The sequence below is a fragment of the Sus scrofa genome, chromosome 3, assembly GCF_000003025.6.
Source record: "Sus scrofa isolate TJ Tabasco breed Duroc chromosome 3, Sscrofa11.1, whole genome shotgun sequence".
Classification (NCBI taxonomy): domain Eukaryota; kingdom Metazoa; phylum Chordata; class Mammalia; order Artiodactyla; family Suidae; genus Sus; species Sus scrofa.
The window spans coordinates 77,992,345-78,015,595 of record NC_010445.4 but is presented as its reverse complement, the minus strand read 5'-3'; the positions used below and the strand labels follow the sequence as shown (position 1 = coordinate 78,015,595).

The window sequence follows — 23,251 nt, the reverse complement described above, 5'->3', positions numbered from 1 at the left end:
TGGGTTCTTTTTTAGTGAGGAATATGAACTGGAGTGGCTTTCCTTCGAAAGTGGAAGGAGGAGTTACCACTGTGGCTTAGTGGGTTAAGAACCTGCCATAGTGATCATGAGGATGCAAAGCCTCACTCAGTGGGTTAAGGATCCGGCATTGTCACAGGCTGCAGCTTGGATCTGGTGTTGCTATGGCTGTGGTGTAGGCCAGCAGCTATATTACTGATTCGACCTCTATCTAGCCTGGGAACTTCCATATGCCATAGGTGCAGCTATAAAAAAGAAAAATTTAAAAAAATTTTTTTTAATAAAATGGAGAGGATTGCTTAAATTTTCATCTGGCCTGGAGAAAGGAGTCATCATTTGCTTTGGTTGCCAAACTCCTTTAGTTCTCTTATGAGGCAGCAATTCCTTAAGGATGTGTTCCATAAAATATGCCCTTAGGAACATTATTTCAGTTGTTCTCATTTTTCTCCAGATTTGATGGCTAGGAGGGAAACAGTAGAGATGAAACTCTGTGCTCAAATGAAGATTAAATTAATCCTTTTGCTTCCACCTGCCTCAACTCTCCAAAATTGTTTAGTATTTTAGATACACTAGTAAAGCATATAGATGTAACAGTCAAATTTGAGCCCTTAGGATTTTCTAATCCTAACTAGTTGACAACAATGCTGAAATTCTCTTGGAGGTTGATGGGACCAGAGGATTAAGACCTTTTCATTTGTTGGCACACTGCAAGTAAATCACTTGTGGTTTATCAGCTGTGAATGGCTGTCCAAGTTTTCAGTTTGTGGTTTTATATTTTTATTTTAAGATCTCAGCAAAGCAATGTCTCAAGATGGCGCTTCTCAGTTCCAAGAAGTCATTCGGCAGGAGCTAGAATTATCTGTGAAGAAGGAACTAGAAAAGATACTTACCACGGCACCATCACATGAGTTTGAGGTAAGAACCCCACACTGTTTTTTCCTTTTTTCTTTTTAGCTTTGATCTGTCTACATATTGAGTTGCTAATGGTGCTACTACTCATCCAGTTCTAAATAAGCATAACATGTAATGATATATTTTAGAAATTATGATTGCTTAATAATTATTTTCAACATTTGCCCATTTTAAAACCATTGTCTTTATTTTTTAAATTCTAGGAAGTTTCTAAAGTCTAAAAGAATCAGAATAAAATTACAATTTATTCTGTGTTTTGATATTAGGTGGAGAAATGGATACCAATGTTCAGTTAAAATTGTGAGAAGTTAATTTATCAACTGCATGCCTTTTCCATAGAGCCAATTCCAACAGAACTGTGCTACTCTGACAGCTTTGATAGAGGTTTCCCTGAATAGGCAGATGTTTACTTTCCCACTTACAAATCAGTGGATTATCCTTTTAATTTTCAAATTTCAATTTGTACATAATGTTTTGAGGTTAGCTGGGGGTTTTTTTTGCTTTTTTCTTTTTCTTTTTGTGAAAATTAATTTTCACTTACAAGAAGTAGAGAGTTTATTGGCGAGTAAATGTGGAGAACCAGTTGGAATTCCCATGAAACAAATTATGAGATTTCATGTTACTGGTAGGAGATGAGGAGATTGCTTACATTCCTTTAAGTGTGGTTACTATTAGCTTTTTTTCCTCTTTAGTTTTAATTTGGGTTGTAAAAAAAAAGTCTGCTCTACTTTATGTTCTAAAAGTATAAGAGTTTCACTGAAACTTATTTTAAATGTGCAATTTGTCTGTTTTTATTAAATAGTAAGCATTCTGCTAGTCCTAACAATGATGTCTATTCTCATAGCACACTAAAAAAGACCTTGATGGATTTCGGAAGCTATTTCATAGATTCTTGCAAGAAAAGGGACCTTCTGTGGACTGGGGAAAAATCCAGAGACCTCCAGAAGATTCGGTAAGTTTTGGATAAAATGTAGGAAAATTTAAGGTAATTTTGGGCACTGGTTTAACTTTGGGGTTACTATCGTAACCTATGTAAGATACCCATAGGAGCCATCACTTTACAGAGTGAATGCACAGAGATAGTCTTCTACTGCTTTCCCTTCTGTTAGACTCATCTATCCAGTCCTGCAGAGGACTTAATGAACATCTCATCTTATAACTTAACATCTTGAATATGAGGCACTTATTTTGCTCAAACACATGGTAAGAGCTTCATTATGTTCTTTTCTTCCTTCTATCTCCAGACCATCTGATTTCTCATTGCCTGTAAGGTCATATACAGACTTAAAGCTCACGCCACGCATTCAACCCATCTTTCTAGCTGTACCTCTCTTGCCTGTCTCACTTGAACAACCCAGCGTTCCCATCACACAGAAAGTATTTCCCTGCTTCTAGACTTCTGTATATGTTGTTCCCTTGGAATGCTTTGGTGGCTTCTCCTATCAGAATCCTGCTCATTCTTTGAGGCTCAGGCCAAATGTCTCTACTTCTGTCATCAGCCTCTAGCAGAAAGTGGCACTAAAGAGGTGTTGTGCAGTAGTAGCAGAAGTTCAAATCCTAGCTCTGCAACTTTTGAGCTTTGTGTAAAATGAGAATAATACCAAGTGCTTTTTGTACTTGACAGAGTTGTTAGACTATTAAGAAACACAGGGAAACCGAGTTCCCGCTGTGGCACAGCAGAAACCAATCCGACTAGCATCCATTAGGATGTGGATTAGATTCCTGTACTCGCTCAGTGGGTCTGGGATCTGGCATTGCTGTGAGCTGTGGTGTAGGTCACAGATGTGACTCGAATCTGGCGTGGCTGTGGCTGTGGGGTAGGACGGCAGCTGCAGCTCTGATTTGACCCTTAGCCTGGGAACTTCCATATGCCGTGGATGTGGCCCTGAAAAAAGGAAAAAGATGTTTGTGGTTATTTCTATCATGTTATGTGGTACTTCTCTGGCCTAGCAGTACTTGTTTGTATGCATGTGCTGGCTTCATACATATGTTGTCATTGAGGCCAGGAGACCCTGTGTCCCAGGTTGAGTGATTGATCTAAATGAAGTGACAGGTTCAGGGACAGGTTTTGTTAACACAGTGACCTTTCTTTTCTGTTAGCAGTTTTGACCTCTGCTGCTTACAGGCACTTTTCACTGCAGGTAGAAAAGACTTGATAGAATGGAATAATTGTACATAGATAATTTATCTCTTATGTATCTGTAATCTTAGATAATCTAATGATTTTAAAATGGGGGTGTTTTGAGCAGGAAGTACTGCCTGAAGGCTGTAACACTGCTTGTGTTTGTGAAGTTTTATCGGGACACAAACAATATGATTCATTTGTGTATCATCTCTGGTGGCTTAAGCTGATTGAGTCTCTCATATTTCTTCCTAATGAGAAAGTCTTAAATATAGTTCCTGGTGAGGAGTGTTTTTTTCCCCATATGTGAAAAATGTCTTTCAGTTATTAAACTTTTAAAAATTATAAATTACAGTAGCTCATGGTAAAGAAAATAACAAGCAAAATTAAAAAAAAAAATCCCACGTAGGCACTCAGAAGGAGTCTCTCATTTTTTATGTTGAAGTTAAAATTCTTCTTGTCTGTAGTGCTTGCCAGTTACAGTACAATGTGCATTAATTTTTCTTTGGGGTCTTCTGTTTTAGTCTTTGATTTCTTTGACCCTCATGATGTATTTTGATTTATTTTTCTGCTTTTAGGTTGTAGAATAAATAATATTCTCTCCTGAAAAATTAGTAAGAACAATCTTCTGGATAGGTATATAGTTTAAAAAGAGAACTAGTTATAAATTCAGTTATATTGAAAAAAAGAATGTTTGGGGGCAGTCCTAAAATTACAATAAAAAATTTAGGCATTATGTATTTTCCTACCTTAAATACTTAATATTTTTGCTAGGAATTTATTCCTGGTTGAAATAGCCTCACTTTTCTAATTTATGACAGACCTGGGTATAAAGGTGTAGCTGTCTTCTTAATTCTTGTTGATCTGGGAATTTTTTTTCTCCTACAAAAATGTCCTTTTGATGATAGAGCCTCCCTTGAAGGAAGACACAAAGATTTGTTGCTTTCAGTATATTTTTAGATTCAATATTCTGCTTTGTCAATGGAGGAATCCGCCTTTATGTATTTTGAGAGAAGATTATGATATATAAAATAGAATGTCTTGGAGTGGGGGTTGGCGGGTAGGGAAGAAAGTGAGCAGAGGGATCAGAACTACCTAGGAATTTTTCTTGTTCAACACTGCCATTCCAACAAGGTCCTGACAAATCTTTTTGGAAGACCGTGCCCCTGTAGTGAGCTGTAGTCACTGATAGGAATGCTGAATTGATATAGAAAAAAAAAAGAGAATAGAAATAGAAGATAGAATTCTGGATGTAGTATGATTTTATGAAGTCTTCTCTTCTTTTTATAAAAATATGTTTCCATTAAAATGTATCTCTTTATTTTAAAACCTAGGTGTTGAGCATTTTCTAAAAAATATGCTTATTATAAGCCCATGTGCCCTTAATGTTAAGGGTTATGAAATGCAGAGTCAAAGAAAAATAAGTTTTCTCTCTTAACTATGTCATAAGCTTCTTGAGAACAAAAAAATGTATCTTATATACTCTGTATGTTAACTATTAGCTTTTGCACATGGTGCTGAGAATACAAATTACAGGTTAATATTCATTCACCTTTCTTACACTCCCCTGGCTCCCTCCCTCTTCTCCTTCCCCCGCCTTCCCTACAGGTCATAAAGATTATATAGAGATCAATTTTTCTTTCAAAACATAACTTTCTTTAGTGAAAGTAAGTTTTTATTTTTTAAAGGAAAGTGATACTTTGTCTTCTTAACCAAAAAAGAAATTATTGTGGGAGAATAGCCATTTAGAGTGACATTTCTCATGTCAGCCTTGGATCAGAGTGTACATAAAATTGTCATAACAGAGAGTCTATATTTTTGTGTAGGAGTTGGCTACCTCGTTTTATAAATAAAGTTTTATCAGAACACAATCACACTTACTCATTTACATATTGTCTGTAGCTGTTGCACTGCCATAATGCTGAAATGGCAGAGTTGAATAGTTGTGAGCAAGACCACACGGTCTAGAAAAGCCACACTATTTCCTTTTTTTTTCCAACAAACTTTTGAAAGAAGTTTTGTTGACCTCATTTTAGTGTATTTATTTTCAGAAGATCTTCAGTAGATTTCTTTACTTCTTTGTTCCCCAGAAAACTGACCTCAGATGCCTTTTTCAATTCAGATGATTACATTTTAGGTAAAACAATTTTTTTAAATAAATTCTAGATTGGAGGATATACTTATAGATGGAGATTGAAATTTTATGTTAAATTGTATTTATTCTTGCCTACTATGTTGAATACTTCATTTTAGCTTTGTCAGTGAGCACATATAAATATTTTTAATTGAGGTATAATGACATACAATATATTAGTTTCAGATGTACAATATAGTGATTTAACATTTGTATGCATTGCTAAACGATCACCATTATAAGTCTAGTTACCATTTGTCACCATACAGAGTTAATACAATGTTATTAACTAGTTATATTCCCCATGTTTTACTTTATAGCCCAATGACTTACTTATTTTATAACTGGAAGTTTGTATTTCTTGATTCCCATCACTGATTTTGCTCCCTCCTTCCCTTTGGCAGGCACCAAAATCTGTTCTCTGACAATGTTTTTTGAAAAGTCTGTTGAGTCCATAATTTATTGAATTATGGCCAAGAAGAAGAATAAAATTTATGGAGTTATGATATGGATAATGCTCTGCCCCCAGTTGTGAGTGTTAACTAAGTGAATGCTATAAATCAAGATTATATTTTGTTTGTTAGTTAGTTTGTTTGTTTTAGGGGCACACCTATGGCATATGGAAGTTCCCAGGCTAGGGGTTGAATCAGAACTGCAGCCACTGGCCTACATCCCAGCCACAGCAACACTAAATCTGAGCCACGTCTTCAATCTACACCTCAGCTCTCAGCAAGGCTGGATCCTTTAACCCACTGAGGAAGGCCAGGGATTGAACCCGCTTCCTCACGGATACTAGTCAGGTTCATTACTGCTGAGCCACAATGGGAGCGTTTATCTTTTTTTTTTTTTTTTAAAGATTTTTTTTTTTTGTCTTTTTGCTATTTCTTGGGCTGCTCCCTAGGGGTCAGATCAGAGCTGTAGCCACCGACCTATGCCAGAGCCACAGCAACCACAGCAACGCGGGATCCGAGCCGTTTCTGCAACCTACACCGCAGCTCACGGCAACGCCGGATCATTAACCCACTGAGCAAGGGCAGGGATCGAACCTGCAAGCTCATGGTTCCTAGTCGGATTCGTTAACCACTGCGCCATGACAGGAACTCCTTTTTTAAAGATTTTTTTTTTGGCCATGCCCAGGGCATGTGGTAATTACCAGGCCAGAGCTCGAACCTGCTATGGCAGCAACCCAAGCCACTGCAGTGACAGTGTTGGATCCTTAAGCTGCTGTGCCACAAGAGAACTCCCAAGATTATCTTGATATTTAGCTGCTTAAACAAAAAAAAAATTTTTTTTTTCTTTTTAGGGCTGCACTTGCGGCATTTGGAAGTTCCCAGGCTAGGGGTCGAGTCAGAGCTGCATCTGGGGCCTACACCACAGCCACAGCAACGCCAGATCCAACCTGCATCTGTGATCTGTGCTGCAGCTTGTGGCAACATTGGACCCTTAACCCACTGGGTGAGGCCAGGGATTAAACCTGCATCTCATGGATACTAGTCAGGTTCTTAACCCTCTGAGCCACAATGGGAACTCCAATAAGAGAAAAATTTTTTTTAAATGTAGTATTGTTTTAGACTAGCAAGGAGGGACCAGTCAACATGTACAGCTTCATTTGACCATTTCATTGCTTTTTAGGAGTGTCTTGTTCTTGGTCAAGCTTTTGCTTAAGCTTATGTGAAAGAGTTGGGAAATAGATAAAAGACATGAAAAGATTGACAGCCTACTCAAGTTACTGGGACTGTGTGATTCTTTTGAATCCTAACTTAAAACCTATTATCACTTGGCTGGCCTTGACCTCTGGTGATAATAAAGTACATTATCATTTATGTGAAAAATATTCTCTAATGAAGGCTTTTTCATTTAGATAGGAACACAAAGTCCCTTGTTGATTTATAGTTGTTACTGTTCTTGTTTTAAAGTCCTAAAAAGGGTGAGGGTATATTTGTGAATGGGGAGGAGTTCTATAAAGTCAACCTTTGTTTGATTGAGGCAGAGAACTGGCGTGAAGAATATCATATCCATGTGGTATTTAGCTTCAACAGATTTTTTTTGTTTGTTTTGCTCCACAAAATAACTGAGAGCTTTTCTTAGTCTTATCAGTACAAAAACATTAAAATGTATCTGTTTAAATGATAAGACATTCTGAGAAAGTTATAGTGTATGTATGCAGAGTAAAAATACATAGGTTTTTAAATTTGGGTTTTTTTTTTGTTTTGGAAGGTGAATTATAATATACTGTGCAATTAAAGTTTGCACATCTCTTTTTGAAAGACTTACTGGAGGCAGTTTGGCCAAGGAGCTGCATTGACATGACACAGGATGGTTTGCTTTGAGCAAGGAGAAGATTTCCCAACTGTAGTCAGCAGCTAATGGAAAAGCCATTAGAGAACTTGTTTGTGTGTGTGTGTGTGTGTGTGTGTGTGTGTGTAAAGATAATGTGAGATTCTGAATGTAAAAGTATTCCACAAAAAGGAAATAGGCAGTAGTATTTAAGGAAATGGTCCTGGGGACATGGGTGGATACTAAGGAATCTCATCTTTTCTTTGACATAAAATTTAAAAATGGTAATATATAGAATTACTAATCTAAGCAAATATACTAATACTAATTTAGCAAATATTGCCAAAACTCTTAATTTTCTTATTTTAAATTCCATAATGAATTGAACAGTCTTTAATTTCTCCCAGGATTACCTTCCTTCACATGCTTTTATATATAGGAAACACTTCAGAAAGGGGATGTGACTAAGGAGGCTGACCATGGGCCTGTGAGTCTTATTTCTGTTCTGGTTACTTATTTATTATTTCAGGTTTAGACATAGTAATGGTAAATATTTGACCACTTTAATGTCAATTCCATTATTGACTTTGACAGACTCCAGGTAATAGTGTTGGACTAACCACTGCCCCTGTATCTAGAGTTGGGGACAGTCCAGTCCTACAGAATCAGGCTCCTTGGGGAAATCATAGTATGGGTATAGACAGTAGTACCACTCTTTTGAATGTTACCATTCCCCTCTCCTCCATCCCCACCATACAGAGAGTCTTTTTGGAGCTTGGCTCATGTGTTGTAAGACCTAAAACAGATCATTTTAGTATTCTACTCTCCGAGTGTATCTTTTACATAGACGTTTTGTCTTATAATCGGATGAGAAAAATCCATCTATGAGGTTCTCCTATCCCACATCTTCGTCTTTGGTACAGATGAACCAAAGATAATCTTTATGTAATATAGGAAAGCCCTGAACCTGCCAGATTCATAATGGGAGAAATTTTTATTTAAAAAAAAAAAAGAGCAGCCCAGGCCTACCTCTAATCATTTCTGCCCTATAATTCCTTGAAGATTTTTTACCAATTCCTTTTCTTTATTCCAGATCAGATGTGGACAGCTGACTCTGTGTTTTTCCCATTATATAGACAAGGTCAGGCTGGAATAAGTTTACACCAGGCATCTCAATCCAGGAAGTCTCTGCAGGGATTGTAGGCCCTAGAGAGATTTCTTAAATTTACAGGTAAAACTGTATACATTTTCTCAGGGTATACTGTGTATGCATTTTCTCAGGATAAATTCCCTGGCTTATATCAGAATCTCAAAAGGGTTTGTGACCTGTAGAGGTTAAGTACTGTTTTAGAATTTCATCCAGGAAACATTTGTTAGGTTGGGGTATGAACTGGATGCTGGGGCTACAAAAATAAAAGTCTTGGTCCTTCTTCAACACTTTGGCCTTGAGTGTGTAGAAGAAATGGGTTCAGAAACGGCCATCTATGGAGCAGTGTGAGAAGCAGTTCATGGGATGCTTTGGAAGCCTCTAACTGGCCTGGGGGCTCAGGAACATCTTCCTGGCATTAAGGTAGACTCCTGGGGTAACCTTGTGAGTCAAGGCTTCTCTGAGGATGGAAGGGAAATCAAAGAGAAAAGGATTCTAGAAATAGGCTTATGGCAGATAGCGTGTCTTGTTGTGGAGCGTATGGTGGATGTTTCTGCTTCTCCAGAAGAAAGGCCCTGAGAAGAGCCAGATCCTGAGTCTCTCTGCAGCACCTGTTCACTGGCCAAGAACCTCAGCCACTGGGTTTACACTAGAGAGATGTCAGAAACTACAGTTTCCATTTAGGAGATTCACTAATGATTGAAGATGGGAATAGAATCATGCTTCATTGTGTATCTCAAACAGTTTGTTTATATTTTTCAACATTGTAAAACATTAATCCAAATAGTTAAAGATGCTTATTCTTAAAAGCAAAAATTAATAAATGGGACCTAATTAAACTTAAAGCTTTTGCATAGCGAGGGAAATCATAAAACAAAGAGACAGCCTAAAGAATGGGAGAAAATACTTGCAAACAATGGGGCCAACAAGGGATTAATTTCCAAAATGTGCAAACAGCTCATATAGCTCAAAATAATAATTAAAAAAACAACCTAATCAAAATATAGGAAGAAGACCTAAGTAGACATTTATCCAAGGAAGACATACAGATGACTATCAGGCACGTGAAATGATGCTCAGCATTGCCAATTGTTAGAGAAATGCAAATCAAAACTAAATTGAGGTATCGCCTCACACTGGTCAGAATGGCTATCATCAAAAAGTAGAACAATAATAAATGCTGGAGTGGATATGAAGGAAGGGAACCTTCCTACACTGTTGGTGGCAATGTAAATTGAGACAGCCACCATGGAGAACAGTGTGGAGGTTTCTCAAAACACAAAATATAGAACTAGCATATGATCCAGCAATCCCATTCCTGGGCATGTACCTAGATAAAACCTTCAAAAAAATACATGAACCCCAATGTTTATTGCAACACTTTTTGCAATAGCCAAGACATGGAAGCAACCTAAGTGTCCATTGATAGAGGAGTGGATAAAGATATGAAATGTGTATGTATATATATGTGTGTGTGTGTGTGTGTATGTGTATATATGTATATATAAAATGGACTATTTCTCAGGCATAAAAAAGAATGAAATAATGCCATTTGCAGCAACATGGAAGGACCTGGAGATTATTAACTAAAGTAAGTCAGACAAAGAAAAATATCATACATCAATTACATGTGGGATCTAAAAAATGACACCAATGAACTTATTTATGAAACATAAATAGACTCATAGACATAGGAAAAAAAACTTATGGTTACCAAAGGGGAAAGGTTGAGGGGAGGGATAAATTAGGAGTTTGGAATTATTACCTATTAATAAAATAGGTAAACAGTAAGATCCTATTGTATAGTACAGGGAACTATATTCAATATCTTGTAATAAACTATAATACTCAGATTCTTTTCCATTATAGTTATGTGACTGAATCCCTTTGCTGTACACCTAAAACTAACACAACATTGTAAATCAACTATACTTCAATTAAAATCAGAAGTTCAAGGAAAAAAAGATACTATTCTTATTGTTTTTTTAAGTTGTGATAAAATTTATAAGGTTAATGAACATTTTAGCTTTTAATAGTTTTTTTTTTAGTTTCAGGATGATTGATATGTAATTTACAAATAGTAAAATTTTTACTCTTTTTAGTGTAATTTTTCTGAGTTTGCAAATGCATTCAGTCCTGTAACTCCCATTACAATCAAGATGAAGAACTTTTCCATTATCCCCAGTAGCTTTCTTACGCAGCTTTAAAATATGCTTCTTCTAAAACCCTTCTAAGGTTTGGTTCCCACTTCTTCCCTTAAACACATAAGCTAAGCAAGTATATATCTTTCTAAAGTATCGCCTTTTCCTTCATTCAGATTTCTCTACGGAAGAGGTCAGCCTAGTCTCCACCCTCAGGTTTATATCATCAGGGCCTTTCTTTTAGCCTTTGTCCTCCCCCTACATCTGACCTTCAGTCTTCCATAAAACTTTCTTTTTATAGCTTCTGGCCTTTTCCCTGTTCCTTACCTTCATTTCTCCAGGGCTGTTCTAACAGTGGGAATTATGTAATTAACAGCATACACTGCTTTAATCACTGGCTATTTGGTACCTTGGAGTTTAAAGCTAGTATATAGCATTCACAGGATTTGATGTTAGAGGCTTCAGTTCTATTTTTTAGGGAATTTAGGATTATTACAGTTATTTTGAAGCATCTTTTGTCCATAGTTAGACTAACAAGAGGGTTGACAGGAGAATATGATGTCATTTTAGGAAAGAGCTAGTCTTAGACACAGAAGCATATTGGCCTTTGGACCTCTTATCTCTTCTGTTAGAATTCCTTTTCATCTCCCTGGGTCATCTGTTTTTGCCCTTTCTAATCCATAGTGAAGCAGAATGTTCTTTGAAAACTACCGCCTTAGCTCTTAAGGATGTGAGCCAAATGCCTCACAAGGTGACTAATTTTATGATTTAATTTGACATCTATAAAAGGGTGATGGACATGAACCTGTTTGTAGTGTTTGAATTTTTTTTCCCCACCATCTGCATATATTACTTTTCTGCCTTTAGCAGTTAAGAAATATCTAAAAGTCTTTGAACTTCCTAGGGTGTCTCTAAAGAATTCTTGATTACAGTAAGGTTTAGTTGGCACCCTTCTCTTCACGGTTACCTCTTCCTCCTCTTTTGTTGGATCATTTGCCATCTGTAATCACTCTGTTTGTTTCTTGGTTTTGTGGTTTAGATTTTCCTCCAGTTCTTTTATTGTCATCTCTTGTTCACCAGGTTTAAAGTACATAGTTGTAATAAGAGTTTTATGATTTTATCTTTTTTTTTTTTATTTTAGGGCTGCACCCGCAGCATATGGAGGTTCCCAGGCTAGGGGTCGAATCGGACCCCTATGCCAGCCTATGCTAGAGCCACAGCAATGCCAGATCCGAGCCGCGTCTGCAACCTACACCACAGCTCACGGCAACACGGGATCCTTAACCCACTGAGCAAGGCCAGGGGTCAAACCTGCAACTTCATCGTTCCTAGTTGGATTCTTTTCTGCTGTGCCATGACAGGAACTCCAAAAGTTTTATGATTTTAAATCTCTTCAGCAATTTGAAAGTTGCTACAATTTTTAATGGGAGGACAGTTAACTATGGGTCTTGGAGAGTCAAAAGTATTAAGAGGAAGAAACAAAATGCTATAGGTAGGTAAACACATAATAATTGAATAAGTGAACAGTTTATAGTATGTGTTTTTAAATAAACTTTTAACTTCAGAATAGTTCGATTTATAGAAAATTTACAAAGCTTCACTGTGTTTTAAACTAGAAACATTATAAATCTGATTTTTGTTACCTATTTCCCATTTGTAAACTTCCTGCTGAGTCAGAAGAAGCACAAAATTATTGCTGAAAATGCTGACAGAATGTTTCTTTCAAGCTCACAATGGGAAACAAAAGATAGCTGGGAAGAAACATGGAAATGCCAGAGGGATACTGATGACGAGTCTAAGTATGGAAAAGGTATAAGCAAACCATTAAACAAAGATCTCTATTTATAAATAGGCTTGTTTAAGACAAGTATCTTCATTATATATAGTCTTAAAGCCCTCAGGAAATTGGAGAGTTTTCTATGATTTCAAAAGAGCATGAAACACCATTCCAAAAATTTTCGTGTTTTAATGAAGCAAAGATTTAAATATTTTTCATTAAATTTTTTTTTTTGTAAAAAATCCATGCATGCTCACAGAAATAGGGAACAGACCTGTGGTTGCTTGGGGGAGGGAGTGGGATGGACTGAGAGTTGGGGGTTAGTAGATGCAAACCATTAAATTTAGGAAAAAAAAAAAAAAAAGAAACCTGTGTTTGCACAGGTCTATATTCTAGTTAATACTTGTTAATGTTGGAGTACTTATATCAGATATACTGAATCCTTTTATGTTCGTAATCTTATTTAATATTCACAACAGACCTGGAAGATAGGCACTATTTTTTATGTTCATTTTAAAAAGAGGAAACTGAATTGAAGTTTGGAGATAGTAACTTGCCTAAAAGGAAGAGCCCTGATATGAACCAGGTACTCAGAATCCAAAGACCTTGTTCTTTGGCATCCTTTAATAACAGTAATGGAGCGCTCTAAGGAGATCAGCCCTATCTTCATCTCTAGTGCACAGATGTGGCCTCCTTTATGTGCTTATCAACAACAGTAATAATAGCAATGAGAGTAAGCATTTATTCAGCTCTAATGTGCCAAGCACTGTTTTCAGCTTTCACCTATATTACCTTACATGATCCTCAAACAGCTCTGGGAGCTCACTGTTTACCTCTGTTTCACAATGAAAGACTCTGAGACTGAGAGTTGTCCATACAAATTTACTTACCTAGTAAGTAAGTGGCAGAAGCAGAATTTAGGCCCAGATTGTTAACCACTCTGGTGTGTTGCAGAGTGATCACCACTTGCCATCCATGTTTGAAAGCAACTTGAATGTCTTTAAAGCATGGCTTTTTTTTATCATTTCTCCACCTTTCATTGAGTGGAACTGTTGAATATGCTCCTTTCATTCTGTTAGAGCTTAAAATACCCTCACTTCTCTTTGAAGTTCTAACAGCAACACATTTAACAAATATTTACTTAACAGCTACTGTGTAGTAATCATTTAGGCACCAGGATGCAAGTGAACAAGATAGATGAGGGCTTAACACTGAGTGAACCTTTATTCTATTGAGAGAAAGAAAATATAAATGTGTCAATAAATAATTTTAAAAACTCATTTCCCATTGCTCCTCTTGCTCAGGCTTATTCTCAGCAGTCACATCTGTCTCCCTGGCCAAAGTCCTTGGTTTACCTGTAGTCACTGTGTGAGGCTATGAAGGGTCTCCGTAACTCATTACTTTTATTCTATACATTTATGAAATATGTATTATTTTAATAGAAATGCAAAATTAAAGACAATCACTCCTTTTAAAAAGTCTACAACTTTGTGCAATGCTTTACCTATGGACATATACAGAAAATAAATGGGGTAAATATAAGAGACTGTTGATTTTATTTATTTATTTACTTTCTTTTTAGGGCTACACCTATGGCATATGGAAGTTCCTGGGTTAGGAGTCAGATCAGAGCTGCGGCTGCTGGCCTGTGTCACAGCCACAGCAGTGCCAGATCCAAGCCAGGTCTTCAACCAGATCCAAGCTGCAGTGCCAGATCCTTAATCCGGCAAAGCCAAGGATTGAACTGAGTGCAGCCAGGATTGAACATGCATCCTCATGGACACTCTGTCAGGTTCTCAAGCCACTGAACCACAATAGGAATTGCACAAGAGACCGTAGCTGGGAGGAGGGCTTTTGCTGTCTCAGACTTTGCAGCTGTCTGGAGGACTAAAGGAATGAACAACACAGGCATACAATAGCAAACCAGTTTTGAATATTTAGTTTAATAGGAAGAGGTTTGCACAAAGATGTGTTTATAGTACCATGGGATAGTAGCTCTGGGGTTAGTTTCAGAGATAGTTCACTAACTGGCTTCTGTCCTAGAGATTAACTGGTGGTCTCCATTTTCTTTATGCTTAGGTCTAAAAGTGGAGTAGTTGTTTACCAAAACTGAATTTTTCCCAAACCTGTTCGTACTAGTTATATTTTTGTAACTACAGCTACAGCTGCCGGTCTATGCCACAGCAATGCAGGATCCAAGCTGTGTCTGCGACCTTACACCACAGCTTACAGTAATGCCAGATCCCTCATCCAGTGAGCAAGGCCAGGGATCAAACCCACATCCTCATGGTTGCTAGTCACATTTGTTTCCACTGTGCCACAACAGGAACTTCTAATGTAATTTTATGTAAACCAATGAAATGGGTTTTTAAAAAGTTATTTCCATTAAAATTGAGTTGAATGCTTTGGGGAAATTGGATAAAGCAAAAAAAAAAAAAAAAAGCTATTGTTAAATTGGCAAGATGTGTATGAAAGATGGAGAAAATTGCATGAATCTAAAATGATTCTTTTGCATGCAGATCGTTTCAAAGTTGACTAAGTTCTTGGCCCACTTTGAAAGAATGAAATTGGAACTCACAGATGATACATTAGTGTGATTTACCTAAGATGACAGAGTTCTGGTTGGCAGATCCACATCATACCTAAGGAAATGGTCTTTGTGAATGATTGTACTTTTGTTTGTAAAAGGTAGAAATAGTTTATGTATCTAAAACTTGTTCATTGTGCTGTTTGAACTTTTTTTTTTTAAAAATTACCTGTCAGTCTAGAATGTTTTAGATTAGTGGGTTTCTAGTACACCTAGCAAGTGTAGCAGGAAAAGAGCAGTTGGGGAGTTTCGAAGACCTAAGCAAGTTAGGAATGAAGAGTCTCATTAGAACTGAGACTTGAAGTAGTATGAATAAGAGTTTGCCCCCAAATCGGGTGGACAGCCAGTTTTAAGAAAACATGGTGTGCAAAGACCTAGAGGCACAAGAGGTGGCGGATGCTCTAAGAAATACAGATTTTTTATGGTACTCTGGAGAATAAGAATGGAGATGGATGGCAGACACAGGTAGACAGTATAAGTAGGGATCATGTCTGCAACTCATTGTTAATTAGGAGGGATCTATTTGGCTTAACTAAGAAGATGCTGGAAAATACAGGAGTTGGGAGGTCCAACCTTTTAACAGGGCATCAGGAATTTTTTTTTTTTTTTTTTTTTTTTTTTTTTTTTGGTGGTAAGTGAGGAGTGGCTCACTCACTCCAAACTTCATAGGAAATTGAGATTTCTTAGAGTCCTTGGTCACTGCTGAGGAAATGGCTAATTTTAATTTTTCCTGTATTGTTTTCTTTTTTTCAGCACCTTTTATCAGAGCTAGTGACTTCCTTGTAATTTAGTTTCTCTACATTCATTAATGTGTATTGAGCAATTTGTTTATAGTTTAAAATCTCTAATCTCATAATATTGAGCTACAGTTTTCTTAATCATATGCTTAGTCAACAGTTATCTGAAAAATTACCTCATGCTCAGATTTAGTCATTAAAATATTCCACCATTACAAAACCACTTGCATTTGCATACTGAATTCATTCTGCCTTCAGTGTATTTAACACCTTTTTTTTTTCCAGTTGAACTCTACTGGCAGTGAGGTCAAGAACACAGACTCCAGTATTTTTTTTTTAACGGCCCCACCCATGGGATAGGGAAATTCCCAGACCAGGAATTGAATCTGAGCTGAAGCTGCAACCTATGCCAAAGTTGCAGCAATGGGAGTTCCCATCATGGCACAGTGGTTAACGAATCCAACTAGGAACCATGAGGTTGTGGGTTCAATCACTGGCATCGCTCAGTGGGTTAAGGATCCAGCATTGCTGTGAGCTGTGGTGTAGGTTGCAGATGCGGCTCAGATCCCGAGTTACCATGTCTGTGGTGTAGGCTGGCAGCTACAGCTCTGATTAGACCCCTAGCCTGGGAGCCTCCATATACCTTCTAGCGGCCCTAGAAAAGGCAAAAAGACAAAAAAAAAAAAAAAAAGTTGCAGCAATGCTGGATTCTTTAACCCACTGTGCTGGGCTGGGGATCACACCTGTGCCTTTGCAGTGACCTGAGCCACTGCAGTCAGATTCTTAACCCACTGTGCCACAGTGGGAACTTCAGACTCTAGAGTTTTAAATCTCAGCTTCATTGCTTCTTAGTCATGTAACTTTGAGTAACTTATATAACTGCTTTAAGTCTCAGTCTCCTCCCTCATAAAATGTAGACATAATAAAAGTAGGATTTTGATGAGTATTATTGAGAATGAATTTTTACTATGTGCTAGGCACTCTGCTAAAGACTCAATAAATGATGACTATTGTTTTACATTCAACACATATTTGCTAAGTTCCTCTTAGATGTCAGGTACAATCCAGGGCACAGTAAGAACAACAGAATTGTATTAAGATTACCTATGGTTCTCCTTTTCTTTTTTTAAATTCTGTAACTTTCATATTTAAATATTTTTGTCATTGATTATGAATATATTTTTATATGTTTGTTATAAGAGTATTTGACTTGATATGTATTTCATTTATGAACATGAATACTTGAATTCTTTATTTTTTTATTTTTTGTGAAATATTCCATCAAGTAGGTGAACTATAATTTATGTCCCTATAATTCTTTTGTGTCAGATGTATTGATAGTTGTAGTTTTTATTGCAATTGAAGAAGCTCATCTATCTCTAACAATTTTTCCCTGTTGGAAAATTCTTTAACTTGCTGGAATACAGAAGGTCTATACTCTGTCAGGCCAGTGAGGATAAACTATGTAATGCTCCCCACTGTAAAAATGATTAGCTGTACTATTCTGTTTTATGAGTTTTATTGAAGATCCACATAGTGAAAGCCTTAAGGTATATGTAGAATTGTCTTTAAAGAGCAACTCCATCCATGTTTATAGATTGTTCTCTTCTAAACTCAGGGTAGACGTGAAGGGTTGCCTTTGTCTTGGAAGAAATTGTAGCTATTAAAAGAATTGGGTGCCCATTTTCATATTGTGTGGATGTGGGTAGGTATGTTCATTGTGGGGTGTAAGCTTTAGTGAGCAGGGGAGGCTTTGCAGTGTTCTTGTCATTGAGTTGTACAAGATCAGGTGAAATTGTAGGAAGGACAGCCGATGACCATTATGGGATTAGTTCTTTGATCATCTTTCATTGAGCATGGCAGAAGTTTGAAAATCAAATGTTTTTTTCCTAATTTTTTGATGGTCGGAAATAAGGTAATGAATGTAACTCACCACTTGAAGGAAATACATTACTAGAAACAGTTGACAGAAGTGTGTGGCGTGTAGGGAGTTAGTACAAGTGTATCAGTGTGTGTTGCTTCTGGGGAGTCTCTTACAGTTGGACATGTAGGTTGACTCTGATATTTTCACTTTTATAAAAACTCTGTGATGAATATACTTATATATAAATCATTGCATCTCTGAATTATTTCTAAGAATAAATATTAAGAAATGGTGTTGCATTTAGAGGATATAAACTTTTTAAAGTTACTCGTTACATATTTCAAATTACTTTCAGAAAGAGTATACTAGTTTGCACTCCCGTTCACATTAACTTATTGGTTCAGTAAATATATATACACACACACATATATACAATATACAATATATACAGTATGTGTGTGTGTGTGCATATTTTTGCGTGTGTGTGTATATATTTATTATTTTTTTTTTTTAATGGCTGCACCCAAAGCATATGGAAGTTTCTGGGCCAGGGATTAAATCCAAGTCACAGCTGTGGCAATGCTGGATCCTGGGACAGGGATCAAACTCACGCCTCTGCAGCAACCTGAGCCGCTACAGTCAGATTCTTAAGCCACCATGCCACAGTGGAAACTCCAGTAACTATATATATATATATATATTTTTTTTTTCGTCTTTTGTCTTTTTTTTTGTTGTTGTTGTTGCTATTTCTTGGGCTGCTCCCGCGGCATATGGAGGTTCCCAGGCTAGGGGTTTAATCAGAGCTGCAGCCGCCAGCCTATGCCAGAGCCAGAGCCACAGCAACGCGGGATCCGAGCCGCGTCTGCAGCCTACACCACAGCTCACGGCAACGCCGGATCGTTAACCCACTGAGCAAGGGCAGGGACCGAACCCGCAACCTCATGGTTCCTAGTCGGATTCGTTAACCACTGCGCCACGACGGGAACTCCCACTAACTATATTTTGAGTGCAAACAATGTATTAGTAGAGAACCATACTGATAAAGCCCTACTTTCATCTAGTTTTTAGTTTACCATCCGGTGGAGGTGTGGACAGTAAATGACATGTAATGTAATTTCAAGTAGTAATAAGTGACATGAAGAAAAATAAAGTAAGGGTACAGGGTAGGGGTAATATTTTAGATCAGGTAGGCAGAGAAAGGAGAGGCTTCTTTGAATTAACATTGAGTAGAGACCCACAGTCTATTGTCAGTCTCACTATATTTATTAAAGCATTGGATACCATCGTTTAAAAAATACTTGCCAGTTGAGATGAAAAATATTTTCAACTTTTTGGTTAACAATAGGTTGGATTTTTACCCTTGGCTTATTTGTATTAATTTTATTGCTTGTTTTAGTTAATATAGAACCATACTTTTATTTGTAGTAATTGGTTATTGGACTTTGAATTGCAATGATCCTTACCTTTAATATAACAAAAAGGCACAGTGTTCAAGTTTGGCTCTCCTCAGAGGGCAATGTGAGACTTAAGGTGAAAATAAGTCATTTTTATTGAGGTTCCCGTCATGTCTCAGCAGTTAATGAATCTGACTAGCATCCATGAGGATGCAGGTTCGATCCCTGGCCTTGCTCAGTGGGTTAAGGATCTGGCATTGCTGTGAGCTGTGATGTAGGTCGCAGATGCAGCTCAGGTCTGATGTTGCTTTGGCTGTGGTGTAGGCCGGCAGCTATAGCTCCGACTTGACCCCTAGCCTGGGAACTCCATATGCCATGGGTGCAGCCCTAAAAAAAAAAAAAAAGAAGAAGAAGAAATAATTTTTATGATTCTGGCTCCTAGTATCAGTTCTTGTGAAGATTTTTGCTAAGGTCAGTGTTAGTAAGGTAGCAGTTTGTTTTGAAGGATATTGTGCATCAGTTATTGGGTTGGTGCTGGTAAGTGTAATTGTTTACAGAATAGTGTTGGTGCCAAGATTTCTGACTTATTCTTTGAAAGGACCTGTTACTCCTTCTTACAAATGTTTGCTTTTGGACATGTGGGACTCGGTGTATGAATATGACAGCTGATTTCCTCCACCACTGGAAAAATTACCCTCATGTTTCCCTGTCTGTATGTCTAGTTGACATATATTTTAGAATAATTAAAATTAATTTAAAAAAATGAAAAAGGGAGTTAATAGCTGGAAAAATTTTTAATATATACTTGATAGTTTGTCTTGTGTTCTTATAATTTACAAGTAGAAGAAGATAAAAGACCTTTCTTAGGAAATATACTTTTCTAGGCTCAGTTTATGTTTAGTATGTGATCTTTCTGTTTATTTTATCTCACTAATATTATGGTTGTAAAAAGTATTTTTTTGTGCAGAGCAAAGTCTTGGATTTAGGTTTTCTTTATCAAAATAGAATATAATGTATGCTAATTCCGTACCTTTTTTTTTTAATTAAAACAATGGCTGCTTGAAATCAGATTTCTAACTAGTCATGACACCGCTTTTGTTTGAAACTTGGTAGACTGTGTAGTCTCTGTCATGGTTGCTCACCTCAGCCACAGTAGCATGAAAGCAGCCATAGACCATATATAAACTAATGATAGTGGCTATGTTTTGTGGCACTCTGTGAAAACAGGCGGCAGCCTAACTGTCCCAGTGGCTGTGGTTTGCTGACCCCTGTCTTAAACTATCCCCAAGCTCTATGTAACTGGATGAAGATAGGATGGAACCCATACCTGGGATCACTGAGCTGTTTGTGACTTGGAGGCACAAGAGAAATTCAACCAGATTTTCTCAAATTTGTGCCATTGATTATAAATTGTACCTTTTAGGTACCACTGAGAAAGAAAACAAGTGCAGCCAATTAGTTGTAAGATCTCATTGGTTGTATGATGCATCTTGGTTTCAGAAATGTGAAAATGTGGGTTGGGGAAGGAGAATGTGTCAGAGTCAGTGATGTGATAGCACAGCCAGCACTTGTGTTCTTTCTTTGGGCTGTGCACTTTTCTTAGCACGTAACATACATCGTCTCATTTACTTTATAACAAATCATGAAGTAGATGAAAAGAAACTTTGAACAGAAAAATAATTTGCCCTAAGAAGTACTGGCGTCTTTTAAGTTTCAAACCCAAGCAGCCTGGCTTAAAGCCTGTTCTCAGCTACTGTCCCATCCTGCCTCATTCAGTTCTGAAGCAGTCTGTTATCAAAAGACATGATTCATGCTGAAATTGATGTAGTTTATTACAGTGATTTTAATCAGGTTGTGAAACAGCAGCTACATCAATCCCTTTAGCATGTCCTTGCAATTTCATACATTTCTCAGGACAGCCAAACCACTGGTTTTCATCCATTATATGCTTGCTGGTGCCCCCAAAGGATTATTATTTATGAGCCTCTTTTGAAAATGTCTTTTAAATGATCAAGTTTCTAAGCCATGCAAAACTTGTGCTGGTAAAGAAGTCTTAGTGGAAGAAGGAACCTGGGCCTCTCAGTCTTGCCACTCTGCTATCCTCAGCCTGTCTCACTCTGGTCCCTGTTGACTGCCTGAATGCACTCTAGTCATCACAACTCTGTTCCAAAGAGCAGGAAGAAGGAAGAAGGGCACATCTCCTGCCCTTTCACAGCAACTTCCTGGAAAGCTTTCAACTCATTTCCAGCTAATCACAAAGACCAGAACTTTGGCACAAAGAGCTGCAATGGAGGCTGGAATTGTGGTCTCTTATTTTGGATGGTGGTGTGTCTGGCTGAAAATCAGGGTTCAGAAATGGATGGGGAAGATGTTGATATAGGCAGCTAATAATCTCTGCTGTGCTGTTAGTGCTTTATTTAGTGAGTGATGTAATCAGGAGAGAAAGGATTTCAAATTCTCTTCTAAAAGATCACCACTTGCAAGGTAGAAGGTGAGTTGGAGGGAGGAAAGGAGACCATAGAGACCACTCTGGTAACACAGATGAGAGTGAGTGGGCTGCCAGTGGTGGCAGCAGAGACAGTTTCATGAGGCTGACAGGACTTAGTCACTGGACAGATGTGAGCAGACTCTTGGCTTGGCAGTTGGTTGTGTCTTGGTGCCATAGACATGAGACTGGAGCAGATTGTCTGGAAAGACGAGATCTTCTTAAAATCTGCTTGAAAAGGAACAGGCAGCAAAAGGAGGAAAATAAACTTCTTCTTTTGTTTGTTTGTTTGGATTTTTTTTTTCAGGCATGTTAAAGGTCCCAGGCCAAGGATCAAACCCGAGCCACAGAGTGACAATGCCAAATCCTTAACCACCAGGCCACCAGGAAACTCTGAGGAGGAACATAGAACGTAGTGTTGCAGAAGGCAAGGAGAATAGAGCATTTCAAGATTTATGGAGCGGTCAGTTATGTCAGATGCAGCTGAGGACGCAAGTAAGAAAAGTATTAATGTTTTTGTTTTTTGCTGTGCCTGCACAATGTGGAAGTTCCTGGGCCAGGGATTGAACTTACCCTACAGCAGCAACCTGAGCCGCTAAAGTGACAACTTAAGATCCTTAACCCACTGCACCATAAGAGAACTCCAGAAGTATTGATGTTATTGACAAGGTTTAGCAGTTAGGAGGATGTTGATGAGCTTGGTAAGAGCAGTACACTGATCTATAAGAAGGCCAAATTGCATTGGGTGAGTGAGTGAAAGGGAGGTGAGGAAGTAGAGATGAGTGGAGCAGCTTTTTCAAGAAGCTTTGCCTTTAAGAAGATGGAGAGAAAAGGTTGTGAGTATGGAAAAGGATGAGTAAGTATATACATTGATGTTTTCTTTGTTTTTTAGATGTCAAGTATTTGATGGAAAGGTATAGAGAGAGAGAGGCTGCCACTGAGATTGGGTGATTGATGAAATGGGGACCTTGAGATGGGCAGAGAGATTGCTTTAGGGTGGGGGACAGCTGTTCCTGTGGCCAGAAGGAAGAGGAAGCAACAAAGGTAGAGATGCAGGAAGGTCCTGAGGGTCTGATCTGGGGGCAGAAGTTCGAGGGCATTCCCATATAGGATGGTTTTATTTGCCCTCTGAGCTCATCTTGGTGGCTGAGGGGGTGTTGGTGAGCATGTTGGTGGTGCGTGTGATAATGTAGATGATTTGCCAACTTTTCCTGAATGAGAAAATCTCTGGTCTAAGTATGATTTTTCTGTCATTAAATTAATTGGTAGGAGCTTGCAAATGACTCAGAATTTGGTCGTTACTGTTAGAAATATGAAATGAAAAGACAATATATGAAAGTACCTAGTTCAGGCCTTGGTTTGCAGACTCTGTGCATAAGGGTTTGGTGACTAAGCTGATGTTCTTGGAATACTTCCTGTACATATGGAGCGTCATTTCAAACTTATTTACTGTTTGTACAGCTCATTTTCTTTCAAGCCAACTTGCTTTTGTTGGGGAAAAAAGAAACTTTTGGATTGCAATAATCACATCCTTGTGAACCATAACAGGGCAGGTACTGTTAGTTTGTTTTCGGTATTTGGCACTGTGTCCAGGTATAGCACGAATATGCTACCAAGAACTGGGTTATACTCTTGCTAATGGGAACAGTGTGTCTC

General features: G+C 37.8%; 1 protein-coding gene across 5 annotated transcripts in view; it reads left to right on the top strand.

Moving 5' to 3' along the window:
• The window catches only part of UGP2 (UDP-glucose pyrophosphorylase 2), a 57,022-nt gene that overhangs the window by 16,876 nt on the left and 16,895 nt on the right, over nt 1-23,251 (top strand). For all 5 annotated transcript variants that reach the window (XM_021085835.1, XM_021085838.1, XM_021085837.1 and 2 more), the window contains 2 exon segments: nt 806-933; nt 1,775-1,882. In XM_021085835.1, coding sequence (XP_020941494.1) covers nt 820-933; nt 1,775-1,882 — 222 coding nt within the window. In that variant the 5' untranslated portion in view covers nt 806-819.